The sequence below is a fragment of the Medicago sativa genome, chromosome 7, assembly GCF_051527215.1.
Source record: "Medicago sativa cultivar Bolivia chromosome 7, Bolivia_mono, whole genome shotgun sequence".
Lineage (NCBI taxonomy): Eukaryota > Viridiplantae > Streptophyta > Magnoliopsida > Fabales > Fabaceae > Medicago > Medicago sativa.
Window position 1 is genome coordinate 29,981,304 of NC_140755.1, and position 17,640 is coordinate 29,998,943.

The window sequence follows — 17,640 nt, forward strand, 5'->3', positions numbered from 1 at the left end:
TCTTTTCCCAAGGCAATGTGCAGTTCCTAGCGCCACGTGTGTGCATCTGAATAGTTTTAGAAACCGTAAAAAGTAACTTCTCCATCTTCTACTTCATTATAAATGTAAAACTTCTCTTGAAAGTTCCATCATCTTCTTCCATTTTCATTTTTTTTTTGAAAACTCCTTCCAACTTTTCTAAGTTTTCTCTTCTCAAAAATGGATTCTTTAAGTGATGATCTTCTCATCAATATAGCCAAAAGGGTTGCTGCACACAGTATGTATGACCTCTTTTATTTTCAAAGAACCAACAAAAGGCATGCAATCATTTGTAGGGATCCCATTGTCACCAAATCCTTTGGCAATGACTGTATTCGCCTGCTTAATGATTTGGAACCAACTCATGAGAAGCTTGATTTCATGCTGCGCTTGTGGAACCATGGCAACCCCATGTTCTGTCTTCTTCGATGTTCTCAACAAATTTTGCATGAAACTCCAAACCTTGATACTATAAACCGTCTATTGGAGAACGCTGCTCCTTTTGAAAGTGCTAAGTACTTTCAACTCCTCTTGAGGGCTTGTGGTCCTCCTCGTCTGAATTACGAGAAGCTTCTTGAAGATTTCAGGGAACTATTGATGACCAGAAGAATGGAACAATTTCGACTGGACATCTTGGGAGGTACTACTCCTTTTAGGTTTCACTGTACCTGGTATAGGAGACCCATGCCTGCAGGTATGATCCGTCGACAATTCTGCAACAATTGGCTTAACTGCCCAGGTGATGGAAGGGCAGGGCACTATCGCGGCTTCCTCCCTGCTGCTGAAGAAGACTATAACTTCCACAACTTCTGCATCGATTGCCGCATGGATAGCGAAGTTCGATGGTTCATGGAAGTCTTTGGCATGAATCACCAGTGGTAGATTCAGTAGCCTACCTTTGTTTCAAGTCTTAATCCGTTTATTTTGTTTTATTTGCACCTTTTTTAGTAATGGTTAGTTTATCCATTTTTGGGACTTATGATGTAACTTGCCCAATAGTTGGCACTTTATCTTTATTAATGCCATGTTTCGTTTTTCATTTCGAACTACTCTTGTGCAATTTTAATTTCTTGCAACATCGGCCTATACTTTTTCAAATATTTTCCGTTTATGCGCATGACTCTTTGATCATCATTTAATTCTTTGATTTCATACGCATTATTCGAAAAAACTTTTCGAATTTCCCATGGTCCTTCCCAACTAGGAGACCATTTCCCCAACACTCGACTTTTCTTGTCCATGGGCAAAATAACTTTCCATACCAAATCTCCTTGGGCAAAAAGTTTCGATTTAACTTTTTTATTATAAGCCTTAGCTATCTTCTCCTTCTGCTTTGTGAGGACATCTAATGCCACTAATCTTTCTTCATCTAAGTCTACCAACTCATCCAAAATCATATCCCAATAATGATTCGTTGGAATCTCAAATTGTCTTTGGATTCTAGTTGATTGAAGTAAGATTTCGACTGGCAAGACAGCATCATGGCCAAATGTAAGCCTATAGGGTGTAGTATTAGTCGATTCTTTGGGAGAAGTTCGACATGCCCACAAAGCTTCACCAAGAAAATCATGCCAATTATGGGGTTTACCTTTGGCTTTCTTTTTAACTATCGAAATAATACTTTTGTTTGCCGCTTCAACTTGACCATTTGCCTGAGCATAATATGGTGTTGAGGTTAACAATTTGAAACCTATTGTTTCAGCAAATTTTACCATCTTTCGACCAGTAAACACAGATCCTTGATTTGTAGTGATAGTTTCAGGAATGCCAAATCTGTATATGATATGTTTTTGGACAAAACTTATCACTTTTTCTTGTGTAACTTCTCTTAGTGGGAATGCCTCTATCCATTTGGTAAAATAATCTATCCCAACTAAAATATATTTGTGGCCTTTCGATGACTTAGGTTTTATTTCCCCAAATACATCTAAAGCCCAACCTCTAAATGGCCAAGGTTTGACTATCGAATGTAGTTCACTTGCTGGCACACGTTGGATTCCAGCGTGCTTCTGGCATCCTTGGCATCCTTTGGCAAACTCTATGCAATCTTTTAGCATAGTTGGCCAATATAAACCCTGTCGAAACAAAAGCCACTTCATTTTATGGCCAGCTTGATGTGTACCACATGTTCCATTGTGGGTATTGGAAATAGCTAAGTATGCCTCAGTTTCTCCAAGACATTTAAGCAAAACTCCTTCTGGGGTCTTCTTAAATAAACTATTTCCCACAATCACAAAACTCAAAGCTTTGTATTTTATTTTTCGACAAGTTGTACCATTGGGGTTTTCCAGATAATTAACTATGGGTTTTCGCCAATCATTATCAGATAAATTGTTAACAACCAAAATTTCGATTAAATTCATACCTTGTATTTGTCTTTAAGATGCTTCTATGCCCCCAAGTTTTGGTGTTGACAATTTATTGGGAAAAGATTCTATCGAACTGCGCTTGTTTCTAATTTCGATGGGCTCCTGCTCTTGATCATGCGAAACCTTATATACAGAGGCTGTTTGAGCAAGATCGTTCGCCTCTTGATTCTCCATTCGTGGAACATGTTGTATTTTGACATGAACAAAACGCTTGAGTAATGCATTCGCTATGGTGAGGTATAAAATTAGACCTTCTTTGACACATTTGTATTCTTTAGTCAATTGTCTCAATACTAGTTCTGAATCCCCATTTATTTCGATATTTTTTGCCCACAGTTCGAGTAAAATCTCTAAACCGGTAATTAAGGCTTCATATTCAGCCTCATTATTGGAACAAAATTGGTTTATTCGAAATTGGTACTTAGTTATAGTATCGCTAGGTGAAATAATCACCATTCCAATTCCAATTCCATTTTTATTCCTAGAGCCATCGAAATATAGCTTCCACCACAAGTTCTCTATGCCCCAGGCATCAGATCTTCCAATGAATGATCAGCAATAAAATCAGCCACAATTTGGCCTTTGACGGATTTCAAAGATTGATAAGTCAATGAATATTCCGTAAGTACTAAAGCCCATTTTCCTACTCTACTATGCAGAATAGGTTTTGACAACATATGTTTAATTATATCGAAATGAGAATAAACACAAACATCAAAAGGCTTTATATAATGCTTAAGCTTTGTACATGATAAATACAAACAAAGACATAATTTTTCACTTGGATGATATCTTGTTTCAGCATCATTTAAAACCCTACTAAGATAATAAATGCTCTTTCTACACCATTTTCATCCTCTTGTGATAACATACTTCCCATAGTATTTTCAGAAGTTGCTATATACAATTTCATCTTTTTATCTTTCAAAAGAGGAGATAAAGTAGGAGGATTCATCAAATAAGATTTGATATCATCGAAAGCCTTCTGGTGCTCTGGTTCCCATTTGAACACATTCTCTTTCTTCAGACGAAGCAATGATGTGAATGCTTGCGTTTTACCACTTAGATTCGATATGAACCTGCGAAGAAAGTTAATTTTTCCCAACAAAGATTGCAACTCTTTCTTGGTCGAAGGAGCTTTAGTCTCCATTATTGCTTTGGTTTTGTTTTGATTAATTTCAATCCCCTTTTTGTGAACAACAAAACCTAAAAAAATCACTTGTACAAACACCAAATGCACATTTTAATGGATTCATTTTTAATCCATATTGCCGCATCCTTTCGAATGACTGGCGCAGGTGTTCCAAATGTCTATCCTCCGATGAGGATTTAACTACGATATCATCGATGTAAACTTGCATAAATTCTTCTATGAATTCATGAAACATCGAATTCATTGCTCTTTGATATGTAGCACCAGCATTTTTTAGGCCGAATGGCATTACTATCCACTCATAACAGCCTAATGCCCCCGGGCATCGAAACGCTGTTTTAGGAATATCCTCTTCAGCAATAAAGATTTGATTGTAGCCTGAATAACCATCAAACATACTTAGATATTCAAATCCTGCTGCTGAATCTACTAGCATTTCTGCTACTGGCATAGGATATTCATCTTTGGGAGTAGCGAGATTTAAATCTCTAAAGTCAATGCAGACTCTTATTGTCCCATTTTTCTTTTTAACAGGCACTACATTTGCTAGCCAATCTACATACCTGGCCGGTCTGATGAAACCGCATTTCAAGAGTCTTTCGATCTCTTCTTTAATCTTTGGCAAGATTTGTGGCGCGAACCTCCTAGGAATTTGCTTCACAGGTTTCTTGTCTAGTCGAATTGGCAACTTTAGTTCCACCACTTTTTGATCTAAACCAGGCATTTCATTGTAATCCCAAGCAAAACAATCTTTATATTCTTTCAGAAGTTCCACTATTCGATCCTTAAACTCTTTGGGAATTTTTGTGCTTGCATAAGTTGGTCTCTTGACAGAACCATCTCCGAAATCCACTTCTTCGAGAGGATCCTGCGCCTTCATTTTGATGGTAGATCCCATAGGATCTTCTTCAAAACCCAAAGGTTCTTCGTCATATATGCAATCCAGTTTTTGATCTTCAAGAAAATCATCAGTAACATCTTCCACTGGATTCTCAATCATTTCATTTTGCGAAATTTCGGCTGCTTCAACCGTTTTGGCATGAGTTTCGGCCACATAGGCCGTAATTTTGTCCCAAAAATTGGGCTTAACCATAAATTATTTTTCAATATCCCACCCAGTTGGTGAGATAGCATACTCCGTTGATTCTGGGGTGAGGTCATCAGTAACCTTCTTGTATGCTGAAGCTCTTGTTCTAAGCAAGTTTTCCTCCTTTAGAGGAACTTCCTTATGATCTACCATTATATAATCATGATCGACGAGTTCTCTTTCCTATACAAAACCATCAAGATGTAATTTCATAGTATACATTTCATCTTCAGAAATTACATATTTGGGGCCTAGAGAAAGGACTGGAGAAATATTGGCAAGTTGTTTGTCGAAATTCTTCTTGGTGATTGTATTCACCTCAGCGAAAAAATAACTCTGGTCAGCTTCCACGTTCTCTACCAAACCATCTTCTCTCCAAATAGCAATCCTTTGATGTACAGTAGAAGGTACTGCCCCCACACCATGGATCCATTCCCTTCCTAACAACACATTGAAGTTAGCCTTAGAAGGGACTACCATAAATGTAGTTGTTCTTTTCACACTTCCAACTATCAAATCGACTTCGACAGCCCCAAGGGAATTGCCAGTTGTTCCTTCATAGTTAGTGAGAACTATGTTATGTGGTTTCAAATCAAAATCGACAAGACCAATTTTCCCTAGAAAGGATTGGGGTAACAAATTCACTGTAGCACCTCCATCCACCAGCACTTTATTCACTCCCACACCATTTATTTTGGCTTGAATAAACAAAGGTTTGAGGTGATGCATCATCGAAATGTCAGGTCTCTCAAACACTGCATGTTGATCTTCAACACAACCATCATTCATAGTAACACAATGGCTTGTGAATAGCCATTTCTTCAGTGAAATCGTTTTCCACTTCATTTACTTCAGAAGGTACATCATACTCGACTGGCAATACTGATACAACGTTGCACACTATATCGAGACTTGGGTCAGATTCTGAAAAGTTTGAAGTCATTTCTTCATCCTCTTTTGGGAGGTCCTCTTTCAGGATTGACAAAGGAGGAAATATCCTTTCAGTAGCTGGTCTTTTGACCATTTCGAAAACAGTTTTCTGTTTCTTTTCTTTCTTCTCAACATTAGTAACATCTTTCAAAGCACTTGCCTTTTTCTGGCGTTGATACCTTCGCCATTGTGTTTTTGTCATAGGTTTCTTACCCTTATAATTATTGTTGTAGGCGTACTTGCTGGAGTTCGATGTCTCTTGTTGATGAGAGGTTGTGGCCACTCTTTTCACCCATTTTGTCGGTGGAGCGGAGTAAATAGATTTTTTACCTCCAGAGAACACCCAGGTATCTGTAGGAACTTTCGAAGAAGGGTTGAAAGTCTTTCTGTGATTTTTATCTGGATTTTTCTCTGAAGGATTCATTTTATAGGGGACTCCTCGTTTGTTGAAACCAAATTTTGGCCGGTTATCCACCCATCCCCCTTTACGTTTAGTTTGGGGCTGAAATCCTTCAACAGATTTTGCGGCTTCTTTATCGAAAACTACACTGCATCTTGGACAAAGCATGGCATGTGCATTGGAAATTTTGCACCTGTTGAGAAAATCTATCAAATCTTCTTCAGCCTTGGGATATGCTAATTTCATTTTTTCAGCAAACTGATCCTCAGTAACCATTGCCTCTTCAAACTGATGGTTTTCAACAACCATCTCTTCATTTCCAGTTTTTAAATTTTGATCTGAAACTGGGAAGGAAGAATGTGGTTCGGTGTTGAATTCTTCTGAGATATCTACCATGTTAATGGCAACCACATCAGCATACATTGAATCAACTTTCTTTAGAGGATCTGTTTCGATTTGCATCGACTGTTTGGCTTTGTCTCCAAACTTCAACCTCCCCTCATCGAGAGCTGTTTGCACAAAATCCCTGAAACGAGTACAACGAGATAAGTTATGGCCTAAAAATCCATGAAATTTGCAAAAACCTCGTTTCTTTCTTTGTTCTAAAGGAGGAAGTCTCATATTTTTTGGCACCAAAATTATGCCATATGCAACTAAAAGATCGAAGATCTCCTCACATTTAGAAACATCAAAAGTATATGTTTTGGACGGGTATTTATCATTTTTAGGCTCTTCAGGATTTTGTCCATTCGATGGCCTTAACAATTTGCAAGTATAAGGTGGTCCATCTTTAAGATCTGCCAAAATTTATCTCATTTTCTTCGACAATGTCTGACCCCCAATCGAATTCAGAGTCACTGTCTCCTGTATCTACATAGGCAATTTTTTCTTTCTTAGGGAATTTGTTTGACCGGGCTTTTTCAGCCTTGAGTCTTTCAACTTGTCGAACTCTGTCTGCTAATTGTGCCATATCCCTAAGATATTGGGTGTCTAACTTCTTTCGAACAGAATAATCAAGGCCACCAGCGGCCATTTCGACCAACTCATGTTCTGGTACTGAAGTGAAACACTGGCCTTAAGAAGGCGGAATCTATTCAAATAATTGTCAATGGATTCATGCGTCCTTCGTCGAACGCTAGCCAATTCTTTCTAACTAATTTTAGATTGGCCCATGTAGAATTGTTCATGGAAAGCTTTTTCCAATTGATTCCAACTAAAAACAGAATGAGGAGGCAATGTTGTAAACCAAGTGAAGGCATTTTTTGTCAAAGAACTTGGGAAATATTTCAACCTTAAATTCTCATTATTTTCCATTTCACCTGCCTCCATAAGGTATCGAGCAATATGTTCAACCGTTGACTCATTGGTTTCCCCTGCAAATTTAGTAAATTTGGGAACCTTCCAATTTCTTGGTAAGTCAGTTTCTAAAACATATTCAGACAGTGGTGATACAAAGTTTGGCCTATGTAAACCCATATTAAAGCCATTTTGGGCTAACAAAGCCTCGACAACATTCGCTATGTTGTTATGCCCTTCATAATTGTTTCGACGGGCTTGCATGACCACTTGGTCTGCATCTTGATGCATGTTCACTAATATCGGTGCCCTTTCAGGCTCTTCCGGAATTTGGGCCTGTGCACCTAATGGTTGAAATTGGTTTTCAGGCACCTTAGCGTTTTGACTAACTGCTGGGGGTTCTATCGACCCACCATTTAAATTTCGATTAGACGGTGGGCTTCGTGCAGCAGGGGCGCCGAAAAAGTCAGCAATTCGCTCCATTTGAGCAGACAACGTTTGATAACTATTGTTAGTATCTCGAATTAAAGGATTAATCACTGCACCCATTTGTTGCGTTACTAAATTGGCCATATCATGGTTGGCCTCGTCCATTTGTTGCCTTAATGCCATCATAGATACATTCGTTAAAGTTTGTTGGGGCGTTGCAATCGGAACGCTCACCCCTGGGGTAAACAATTGAGGCATTGGCACGTTTAAACTTTCGGAGAACGAAGATGGGTTTGTATGCAGGCCTTGCATTAAGGAAGTCGGCATACCATACTGCATATTTCGACGACTTGTGCCCAGATTAAAAAATGCTGGGATGGCCTGTGTAGTTTGGCCAGGGATAGTTGACCCCATCGGAATGGCCTGAGACACTTGAGCGGATGTTGTAACCGCTGGAATGGCCTGCGATGTTGGCATGGCCATTGTTGATTCGACGGTTTCTAATGCCGTCATTGTGGTACTATTTGGAATTGCTTGTGTACCACCAGATGATGAAGAAGGATTGGTTGTGGTTCCTGATGAACCAGCGGCGTTCGATGCCGCTGTACTTGGATTGGGAGGAGGACGTACCATATCAGGAAGTTTTTTCCTACTCCTTAAGAGCATACACAAAACAAACCAACAATATAAATTCTACAAATTTCGTTATGAAATTATTTACAAAGGCACAAAACAGTCCCACTGGGCGTGCCAATTTGTTTACGCTGATTTTTGGTAAACAAATGCTGGTTTAAACAGAGTTACTTGCAAGATCAACCAGTAAATCTTAAGAGCATATTTGTGCTTTTGTAATTAGTGGGAAACCGTAATGTTCTTGAATGTTAAATAAAACAAAGAAAATAAAAAGCAATCGAAATCAACCCAGTTGACTTCAATCGAAGTTGTTAAATAAATGAACAAGTAAAATGCAAAGACGTTTAAGAAAAAGAACTTAAATTGCATTGATCGAAAGTAAATTGGTACACAGATTCATACATTGCAACTTGTGACTCATTTCTCGCTTCCATACGGATAATTTGAGTGTAAGTTTTGTATGATTGAATTGCAACCCTTTTTTCCTATGAAAAACTACTATTTATACAAATAGAAATAACTACCTACATTCAAATTCAAACCTATAACCATATATAAAAACTAACAAGTCTTAACTTCCTAATTTGAATTTCGAATGTGCCGCCTGGAGATATCTGTTGCTTGCCCTTATCCAACATAACTGTCCTTCGATGGTTTTTATCCGTCGAACTGAAGCACGTGCTCCCAGCAAGCCCAACTTCGATAGAACCCTTAGAACAACTCTTCATTTCTTTGATGATGAAGTCAACTCTCCTCTGACTGCATTTAACACCACATTAAATGATAGCCTTAAAAATATAGGCTAACACAACTATGATCGTTCTCTCCCTGAATGCAATTATAAACAATTTTGCTTAAATAGTTTTGCGTGGATGTTCGTCTTAGAGGTGCCAGGAAATGGTAAAGATGTAAGCATAAATAGCAGCTCGAAGCATAGAGGACTTCTTGAGTTAAGATCCGATGTATCGAATTAACATGCTATTAATAATATTACATGCCTAGTTTTTATGATTCAAGATATGTTTTATATCCCCTTATGAGCTTAATAATAGAACATAGTCTCAGTCTTAATGGATTTGGGATTCTGTTCCAAAATTTTGTACAATTAGTAAAGCTGGATTTTTGTAGATTGCTAACACTAGAGAATCATCGCAACATGCTGCACCAATCTTGAAGATGTATCAAACTTATGTTTCTTTCATCCCTATTATGAACTACCTATAATAGATTTCCGCATAAAAACATCAATCATCCCTATTGAAACTTGATAACTTCATTGTTAGAAATCTAGTGCGAGTGATAATGTACCACATCAATTAGAAATAAAGTGTGGTGTCTCTCTCTTAACGGGTCCTAGATGTTTAGCCAATTGTCGCTCCAAGCGCTCTCCAGACTCCCCAACAACTATTATGTTGCCAATGGAGTTAACATAGCCATGTATTGGAAATTTGTATATGAGATTATTGATCACGAATCTCTTTTGTTAAGATATATTATAATTCTCTATTTATTGTAATTATATTGTAATTATGTTAGGAGTAATTAGTCTTTATGTGTAATTATAGTCTTTTGTTTCCTTGTACCTGGAACACATAATGAATATACAAATATTTCTCATATCTGTCCTCGTGAGCTTAGCTTAATTGGTATGGACAATATGCATAATATATGCAAGGTCCGGGGTTCGAATCCCGGCCGCCATCAAAAAAAAATTTCTCATATCTTCATGAGTTTCTACATGGTATCAATAGCTTCGGCTTTAGATCCATTATTTTTTCGTTAGTTTTCCTGTGGTATTTTTTTCTCCCGCTCACCGACTCCATTGAATCACTTCATAGTTCACATACTAATTAATTTTGCTTTCATTAAACAAAAAAAACTAGAACCAACATCTCGTTGATTCTTTCATCAGAGTATTGTTAATTTTGTGTTATCACTGCTTTTGTGAGTCCATGCTTCCACCGACAACAATTGTAAGGTTGTTCTACAACAAATTGGTTGGCCAATTGCAACTTCGCTAATTTAGTATCACACTGCTGTCTTTCTAAAGCAGTTTGGTGAGATTTCCGGTTGATTTTCTCCAATTCACCTCTGACAGTGTTGTATTTGAAAATCATTGGGATCTTTCTTTGAATATTTTTTTCAATATCATGAAGAATTATTGTGGTTGTTGCCGTAATTTTGGACACTCCTTATCCGATTGTCCTACAGTTGAATGTTATAACTGCTTGAAAAAGGGTCATATTGCTTCAAATTGTTGTCTTAACTCTTTTGGGTTTGTAGTCAAAACTAATGTTGCTGCCAATGCATCTCGAGGATCCTCCCAGCCTGCACTCCGTATTACAAACATTGAGTCTCTTCTCACACAACTTCTTCCTTCTGGTAATACCCCTGCCGCTCTTTCAACTACACCAGGTAATTCTAAGTAGTATTTTGATTTTGCATGTTGTAACCACATGACATTAGCGTCTCATTTATTTTCTTCCCTAACTAAAAAAGACATTAACCTTTCTATCCACACTGATGATGGATCTCTTATGCATGTAAGTCATATAGGTTATATCTCTCTGCCTAATGTAAGCATACCTAACACATATCTTATTCCTAAATTAAATTTTAATATTATCTTTATTGGCCAATTATGTGACCTTGGTTATGAAATTACCTTTTCTTCCTCTGGATGTCGTGTGCAGGATCCACGGATGGGTAAACTTATAGGGACTGGGTGTAAGATCGGAAGGTTATATGTGCTCACAGAATTGCATTTTCCTCATGAGTCAAATATTTGTGCCGCTTCCACACATTCTTCCATTCAACTTTGGCATCGTCGTCTAGCCCATAGTTCAATTGGTAAGTTGCGTCCTCTTGTGTCTCAAGGTTATCTAGGATATGTTACCAATGAGTCTTTTGATTGTACCGCTTGTCAAACTGCTAAACAACCAGCATTATCTTTCAATAAAAGTACTTCCATTTCAGCTTCACCATTTGATCTTTTGCATTCTGATATTTGGGGTCCTGCTCCCACACCTACTATTTGGGGTCTAACTTCACCATTTCTAACCTCTTGTCTAGAACGCGCTTGGGGTGAAGTCGCTATTACCGTTGTCCATATAATCAATCGTCTCCCTTCCTTTGTCCTTGGTAATGTCTCTCTTTTTGAGCGTCTTTATCGCACTTTCACCAAATTATAACTCACTTAAGATGTGTGGTTGTGCTTGTTTTGTCCTCTTTCAGCCCCATGAGTATACTAAACTTGAGCATCTCGCTTGTCTGTGTTGTTTTCTTGGTTATGGCATTGAACACAAAGGTTATCGATGTTGGGTCCAATATCCCAATGCATTCGCATCTCTCGCCATGTTGAATTTTGGAAACATATAATTTTCTCTTCCTTGTCAAAGTTGAAATCAATCACGTCTACTTCCTAGTGACACACTTGTAGGTTCTGAGACATATGTAGTTTTTTCTAGTGAGCTTCCAACCTCTTCCGATGTTCAACCCACTCTCGATGATGTTGTTCCTACTGTTGATCATGCACCACCCACCATTAAGCTTCCTAAACGGGTAAGAAATCCACATCCTTACCTTCGTGATTACCATTGTTATTCCACTATGCTTCACTATCATGAACCACAGTCCTATAAGGAAGCCTCATTAGATCCTCATTGGCGGCAAGTTATGCAGGAAAAATTACAAACATTAGAGAAAAAACACACACCTGGGACCGTGTTGATCATCCTTCTAATAAGACTCTTGTAGGGTGCAAGTGGGTTTATAAAATAAAGACTCTCTCGGATGGATCTATTGAGCTTTACAAAGGTAGTCTTGTGGTAAAAGGGTTCACTCAAGAGTATGGTATTGATTATGAAGAAACATTTGCCCCTGTTGCACGCATCACCTCTGTTCAAACACTTCCTACCATTGCCGCCACTCGCAAATGGAGACTCACTCAAATGGATGTTAAAATTGCCTTCCTCAATGGTGAGTTAGAAGAAGAGGTTTACATGAGTTCTCCTCCAGGATATACTTGTCAGGAAAATAAAGTATGTCGCCTTCGTAAGGCTCTTTATGGTCTCAAACAAGCACCTAGTGTAACGCCCTCATAAAAGTGTCTAGAATTTTACAAAGCGTTAGAATTTAATATTGGGTACATTAAATTTCAATACCGAATTTACCTGTGATAACTGATAATGTACACATGTCTCTAGAACTTCTGTTTGAATATCTGATAAACTTTACATATTATCTGGATAATATTTGTACTAACTGAGCACAAAAATAATATACATAATCTGATACATAATTCCCATAAACTGATAGGGACTACAAACATCACAAAAAGTCCAGAGACATGTATATACATATATAAACATCATCCCAAGAGCTCGATCTCAATCTGTAGCATTCTCTTAACCTTTCTTGCTAGAGGACTGAGGACCTGAAAAATAATAATAAATGGAATGGAATGAGACATAATGTCTCAGAGAGCTCCACCTATCCTAGGCTGCAGGCAATCCTTGGGGATACCTATGATTGCCCTTTGTCTAAACTCAACCTCTTTCAGGATTATACAATTTCTTGATGCATAACTGAGCGATCAGGGGATAACTAGGATCGCTGTCTAAAATACTGATATAATCTTGATACTAATGCTCAAATCACAATCATAATTATAATCATAATGTTTGTCATATTATGTTAGAAATGTTAGCGTTGAACAAACAATATTATCTGAGTTGATTTTACGGAATAAATCCAGGTGGAGTAACCCCGGAATTTATTCCACTGCTAACCGGTAATAATTCCAACTGGCGGGAACCCAACTGATGGGGATAACGGACTCCTCTGATTATCGTAGGGTCATCGTCACGGATAGTGCCCGTTCCAACTGGTGGGAACCTTTTGTATCCTAACTGGCGAGGATAGCAAAAGCCACGACTTATAAATGTTTTAATACTATAAACTGACTGATTTCTCTGGTAACTGAAATAATCACTCAACTCCACTACTAGCGAGGAGTTAGAGAGACATATTTTAGCCTAACTGATTTCCTTATAATAATATTTCTAATTATGTTAATAAAGACGTAGTAATTTCGGCTACACATTCGGTAATAATGAGAATTTAGATTCTTAGCCAAACGAAACCAATATATTACCTTAAAAGTGTAATTTACATTAGCTAAGAATCGAAACAAATTAAAGTAATAAAATCCAACAATTCTCACTTTCCAAAATTTTAGTCGAAATTGCATATTTGTTCATACTTATATAAAACTTGTCATAATATTTTTCCTTTAACTCCTACATTACCATAAGCATAATTCTCAACATAAAAGCTATTTTAGAGTACACCAGTAAGGGTATAAATCTTAAATCATAATGTCACTAAATTATGTCCTAATGTATTAAATCATAATCTATTATTCTAAAGGCATAATTTAACTATCGAAAGGGAAGTTTTCTAACTAAAGGAACTCACACTCTTGTGTTGATTCCTTTGATGAAAATTGTGGCAAGAACAACAACTCCAATCCACTAGATAAATCCTTTCTTCCTCCAATTGGTCCTACAATCAACCAACTTATTAAAATCATGGTACCCACAACACATAAACACATATAAAGCATAAAAAAATGGAGCAATTTCACAAAAGCCATCTTCCCCCAAAAATAGAGGTGAGGGGCGGCCCTCAAGGTGTGGTGAGATGGAGGAGATTTTGTTGCTTACCAATGCTTTAAAACATCAAGGGTATTCCTAAAAACTTTCTTTCTAATAATTCCAATGGATTAAGAATGAAAAATGGTGATTTTGGAAATAAACAAGAAAGGAGTTGTTTGCTTACTAGAGAGAAAGAGAAGAGTTTTGCTTGCTTAATAGTTGCTAACGGCACCACAAGGAACTTATTTGAGGTTTAAGCTAAAGGATTCATGGAAAGATTGAGAAAAATGAAGATATTGTTGTAAAAACTGCTACAAATACCTGCAAAACAAAGTTGGTGAGAAAGTCTGAGACACGCTGATCGCGCTGTCCTCAAGGATTTTCCGCGTATAATACGCTTACCCCCCAGGATTTAACAGACTCTTCTTGATGGTAATCAAGGATACAGAACTAGCAAGAATATAATTTAATCAGGAAGATGAAACCCAAGATGTGTATTAGCTTGATGAAAATTGATTTTGTATTGGTAATGTATATGTCTAAAAGCATGAAAGTGAGGATAATTTTTTTTCTATGGAAAACACGTGAGGGAGAACTCTTATTTTGTTTCAATACTGTTGATTTTATGAGAATTCGGAGAATTAGAACGAAAAAGAGCCATAAGGCTTTTATTGAGAAAAGATTATAAGAGAAACATTTTGATCAAAAGATATAAAATGTGTACATACCAGTCCATATTTATAGGACTTATTGGACTAACCTATTGTGTAACTAACTTCAAACTCCACTAACTAAGATGTAACTAAATATTCACTAATCCTAATTAACACACTAAATCCTATGAATCTTAACAGCCTCCCTCAAACTCAAAATGGAGAAATTCACCAATTTGAGTTTGGAATACAATGAAAGTACAATTGAAATTTGCATACTACAAGGACTAAGGGAAATAGGGAGTGTGAACTAGTAAAAACAAATAAGCTGATATGAAATGAAAAGATGCCCAAGGTAGAATCCAGCAGACTGAAGAGGCCCAAGACCAAATGAGAAGTTCAGCAAGCAGCACCTTCCTGAGAAACTGAGGAATGCAGAAGGCTGCGAAAGAACACAGAACGATAACACCAATTCTAAAAACTGCAAATAGCTTCTCAAAATGTGATTATGCAAGCAGGATAAAACTCGTCTGAACCAAAAAGAACTTAGCCAAAACGCACTTTTCCAAAACAGCTTTTCCAAAAAGCACTTTTGCAAAACAGTTTTTCCAGAACAACTTTCTAAAACACGCATCTGTGATTCTCTACAAAAACGAAACGCATGTGAATCCAGGAACAGAAAATAATTCTCCAAAAACGATTTTGCACATAATCAAAGCGTCAAAGAATGAACAAAAGTTGCTTCTCAAATGCGCCTTCTTCAAACGCGATTCTAAAAGGAAATTCTGCAAACGCGATTTCAACCAAAATAGCTTGTTACAAACGTGCTTTTGAAATGTGTTTTCTTCAAACTTGATTCTGAAAAGGTTCTTCTGTAAATGCAATTCTGAAAAATCAATTCCAAACACGAAAATAGCAAGAAACGTATTCTCAATCAAATTTATCGAACTAGGAACTGTCGCGATGAAGAGAGGTATGGCAACACCGCCGGGATCGAAAATCAATGGAGAATAACCATCACCTTCGGCGAACCAAGGCGGTGCTGAAATTACAATTCTGAAAATGTTAACAAACTTCATGAAAAGATTGGTTAGAACCTTGGAGAAATTATCACCGCGGAATTGATTTGCGATGACGAAACTGAAAACAGCGGAAGCAACTCGAAAACTCTGTGGTTCTTGATCTTCCGTAACAAGCTCTTTTGACTTCGTATTGGATTCAAATGCGAAATCGAAAGAAACAGAAGAATCATTTGCAGACACTACTGATGATGCAGAAACAGGAACTTTCCCATACAATACTGATGATGCGGAAACATGATCGTTCAAAACACATGAGATTTCACCAATCTTGATATTACAACCTTCAATTGCTGGTATAACAGATTTGGTTGACATGATCGGAACAATTTCTGAATTAAAACTACCAAAATTGAAAGAAACTGCTTCGGTTGGGAGAACCGTAGAATCTTGCGGTGGTTTCCGAAGTGGCGGTAATGGCGAAAACTTCTTTTCAGCCTTTGATATCTTCCATAGATGACAAACAATGGAGTATGTCATTAGAAACGACGGAGGATCAAAAAGAACAGTAAAAATTTCTTTGTGCTGAAAGGGAGAAGATTTCTCCGATACGGCGGTCGAAGATTTCTCCGATACGGCAGCGGAAAAAGAAGGATATCTCGGAGATCGCAACCAGGCTCTGATACCATGTTGAGTTTATGAGAATTCGGAGAATTAGAACGAAAAAGAGCAATAAGGCTTTTATTGAGAAAACATTATCAGAGAAACATTTTGATCAAAAGATATAAAATGTGTACATACCAGTCTATATTTATAGGACTTATTGGACTAACCTATTGTGTAACTAACTTCAAACTCCACTAAGTTGTAACTAAATATTCACTAATCCTAATTAACACACTAAATCCTATGAATCTTAACAAATACTGATCAGCAAAGAGTAGTTAAGAGCTTTTCTATATATGCCTTCAATATATGCTAGAAGGAGACGTTGTCCATTAATACTATTCCGTTGGCAAATTAATACAAATAAGTTACAAATTAAAACCATTTTACAAAACTGATGGAATGGAATAATATAGGCATATAGATGTTTGCAATTAACTCACTCATTGACCAAGTAAGCCATAATTAATTTGTGGTCATATCAATATGAAACAAAGTATGAAAATTATAACTTTGGAAATATAGCAAATAGTATAAAAATACAATAATCCCCCACATATTTCAAAAGTTCAAAAATTAGTTTAGAAAACACTTTTTGGGTTTACATCTTGGATGTAATGCATCAAACTAGTGTAGCAAGCTATATGAACCAGTGCTAGAATGATAGTACTTAACACACAGTGAAATTGGTGTAGCAAGCTATATGAACCAAAGACACTTATGTATGTTAGCGGTCTACCACTCGCATCACACCCCCACAATTCTTGCCGTTAACACGGTGGTGCGCTAATAGGCCATGCGCGTGCCTGGTTATTTCATGAGTGCTCCAGAGATTTCGCCAAGATCTCATACAAGCGGCCCCACTTGACACTCACATACGTGATTTCATCAAGTGTATGCTGCAAATCATACACCACCCATAAGGGATATGAAATTCATTAAAAGCTACAAATGCTTATCCTCTCAATAATGCAGTGTCTAGCACTTCTCACTCACACCATAGGAAAGGGACGTAAACAAAAATTAATTATCTAATTTTTGGTGCTAGCAGAACTAATAAGTGACTTGTTCTTACCCATATGAACCTTATTCATGGGATCTCCAGTCACAAAGGTTGGATTCCCATCACTTATTAATTTCAAGTGGCTTTAAGTCCCATTCCCCTCGATGTGTCACAAATTATTTTCCTCCCCAGGGGTTTTGTCAAAGGGTCAGCTAAGTTCACTTCTGACCTCACATAATCGATCGGTATTGTTCCATCTTTTAACAGCTGTTTTACCACATTATGTCTCAATTGAATATGTCTATTCTTACCATTGAACGATTTGTT

At 37.3% G+C, this 17,640-nt stretch overlaps 2 protein-coding genes and 1 pseudogene across 2 annotated transcripts; all 3 read right to left on the reverse strand.

The window, feature by feature from the left end:
- Positions 1-2,396: 2,396 nt before the first annotated feature.
- LOC146905498 (uncharacterized) lies at positions 2,397-3,537 on the reverse strand. The gene is made up of 2 exons (XM_085728556.1): positions 3,293-3,537; positions 2,397-2,925 (listed from the first exon to the last, which is right to left on the reverse strand). The coding sequence occupies exons 1-2, from the start codon at positions 3,535-3,537 to the stop codon at positions 2,397-2,399; spliced, it is 774 nt and encodes a 257-aa protein (XP_085584682.1).
- A 1,099-nt stretch (positions 3,538-4,636) lies between these two features.
- LOC146905499 (uncharacterized) lies at positions 4,637-8,315 on the reverse strand (annotated as a pseudogene).
- A 6,413-nt stretch (positions 8,316-14,728) lies between these two features.
- On the reverse strand, positions 14,729-16,301 carry LOC146905500 (uncharacterized). The gene has a single exon (XM_085726954.1). It carries the CDS (start codon positions 16,182-16,184, stop codon positions 15,270-15,272), a length of 915 nt encoding a protein of 304 aa, XP_085583080.1. The 5' UTR covers positions 16,185-16,301; the 3' UTR covers positions 14,729-15,269.
- Between the last annotated feature and the right edge of the window lie 1,339 nt (positions 16,302-17,640).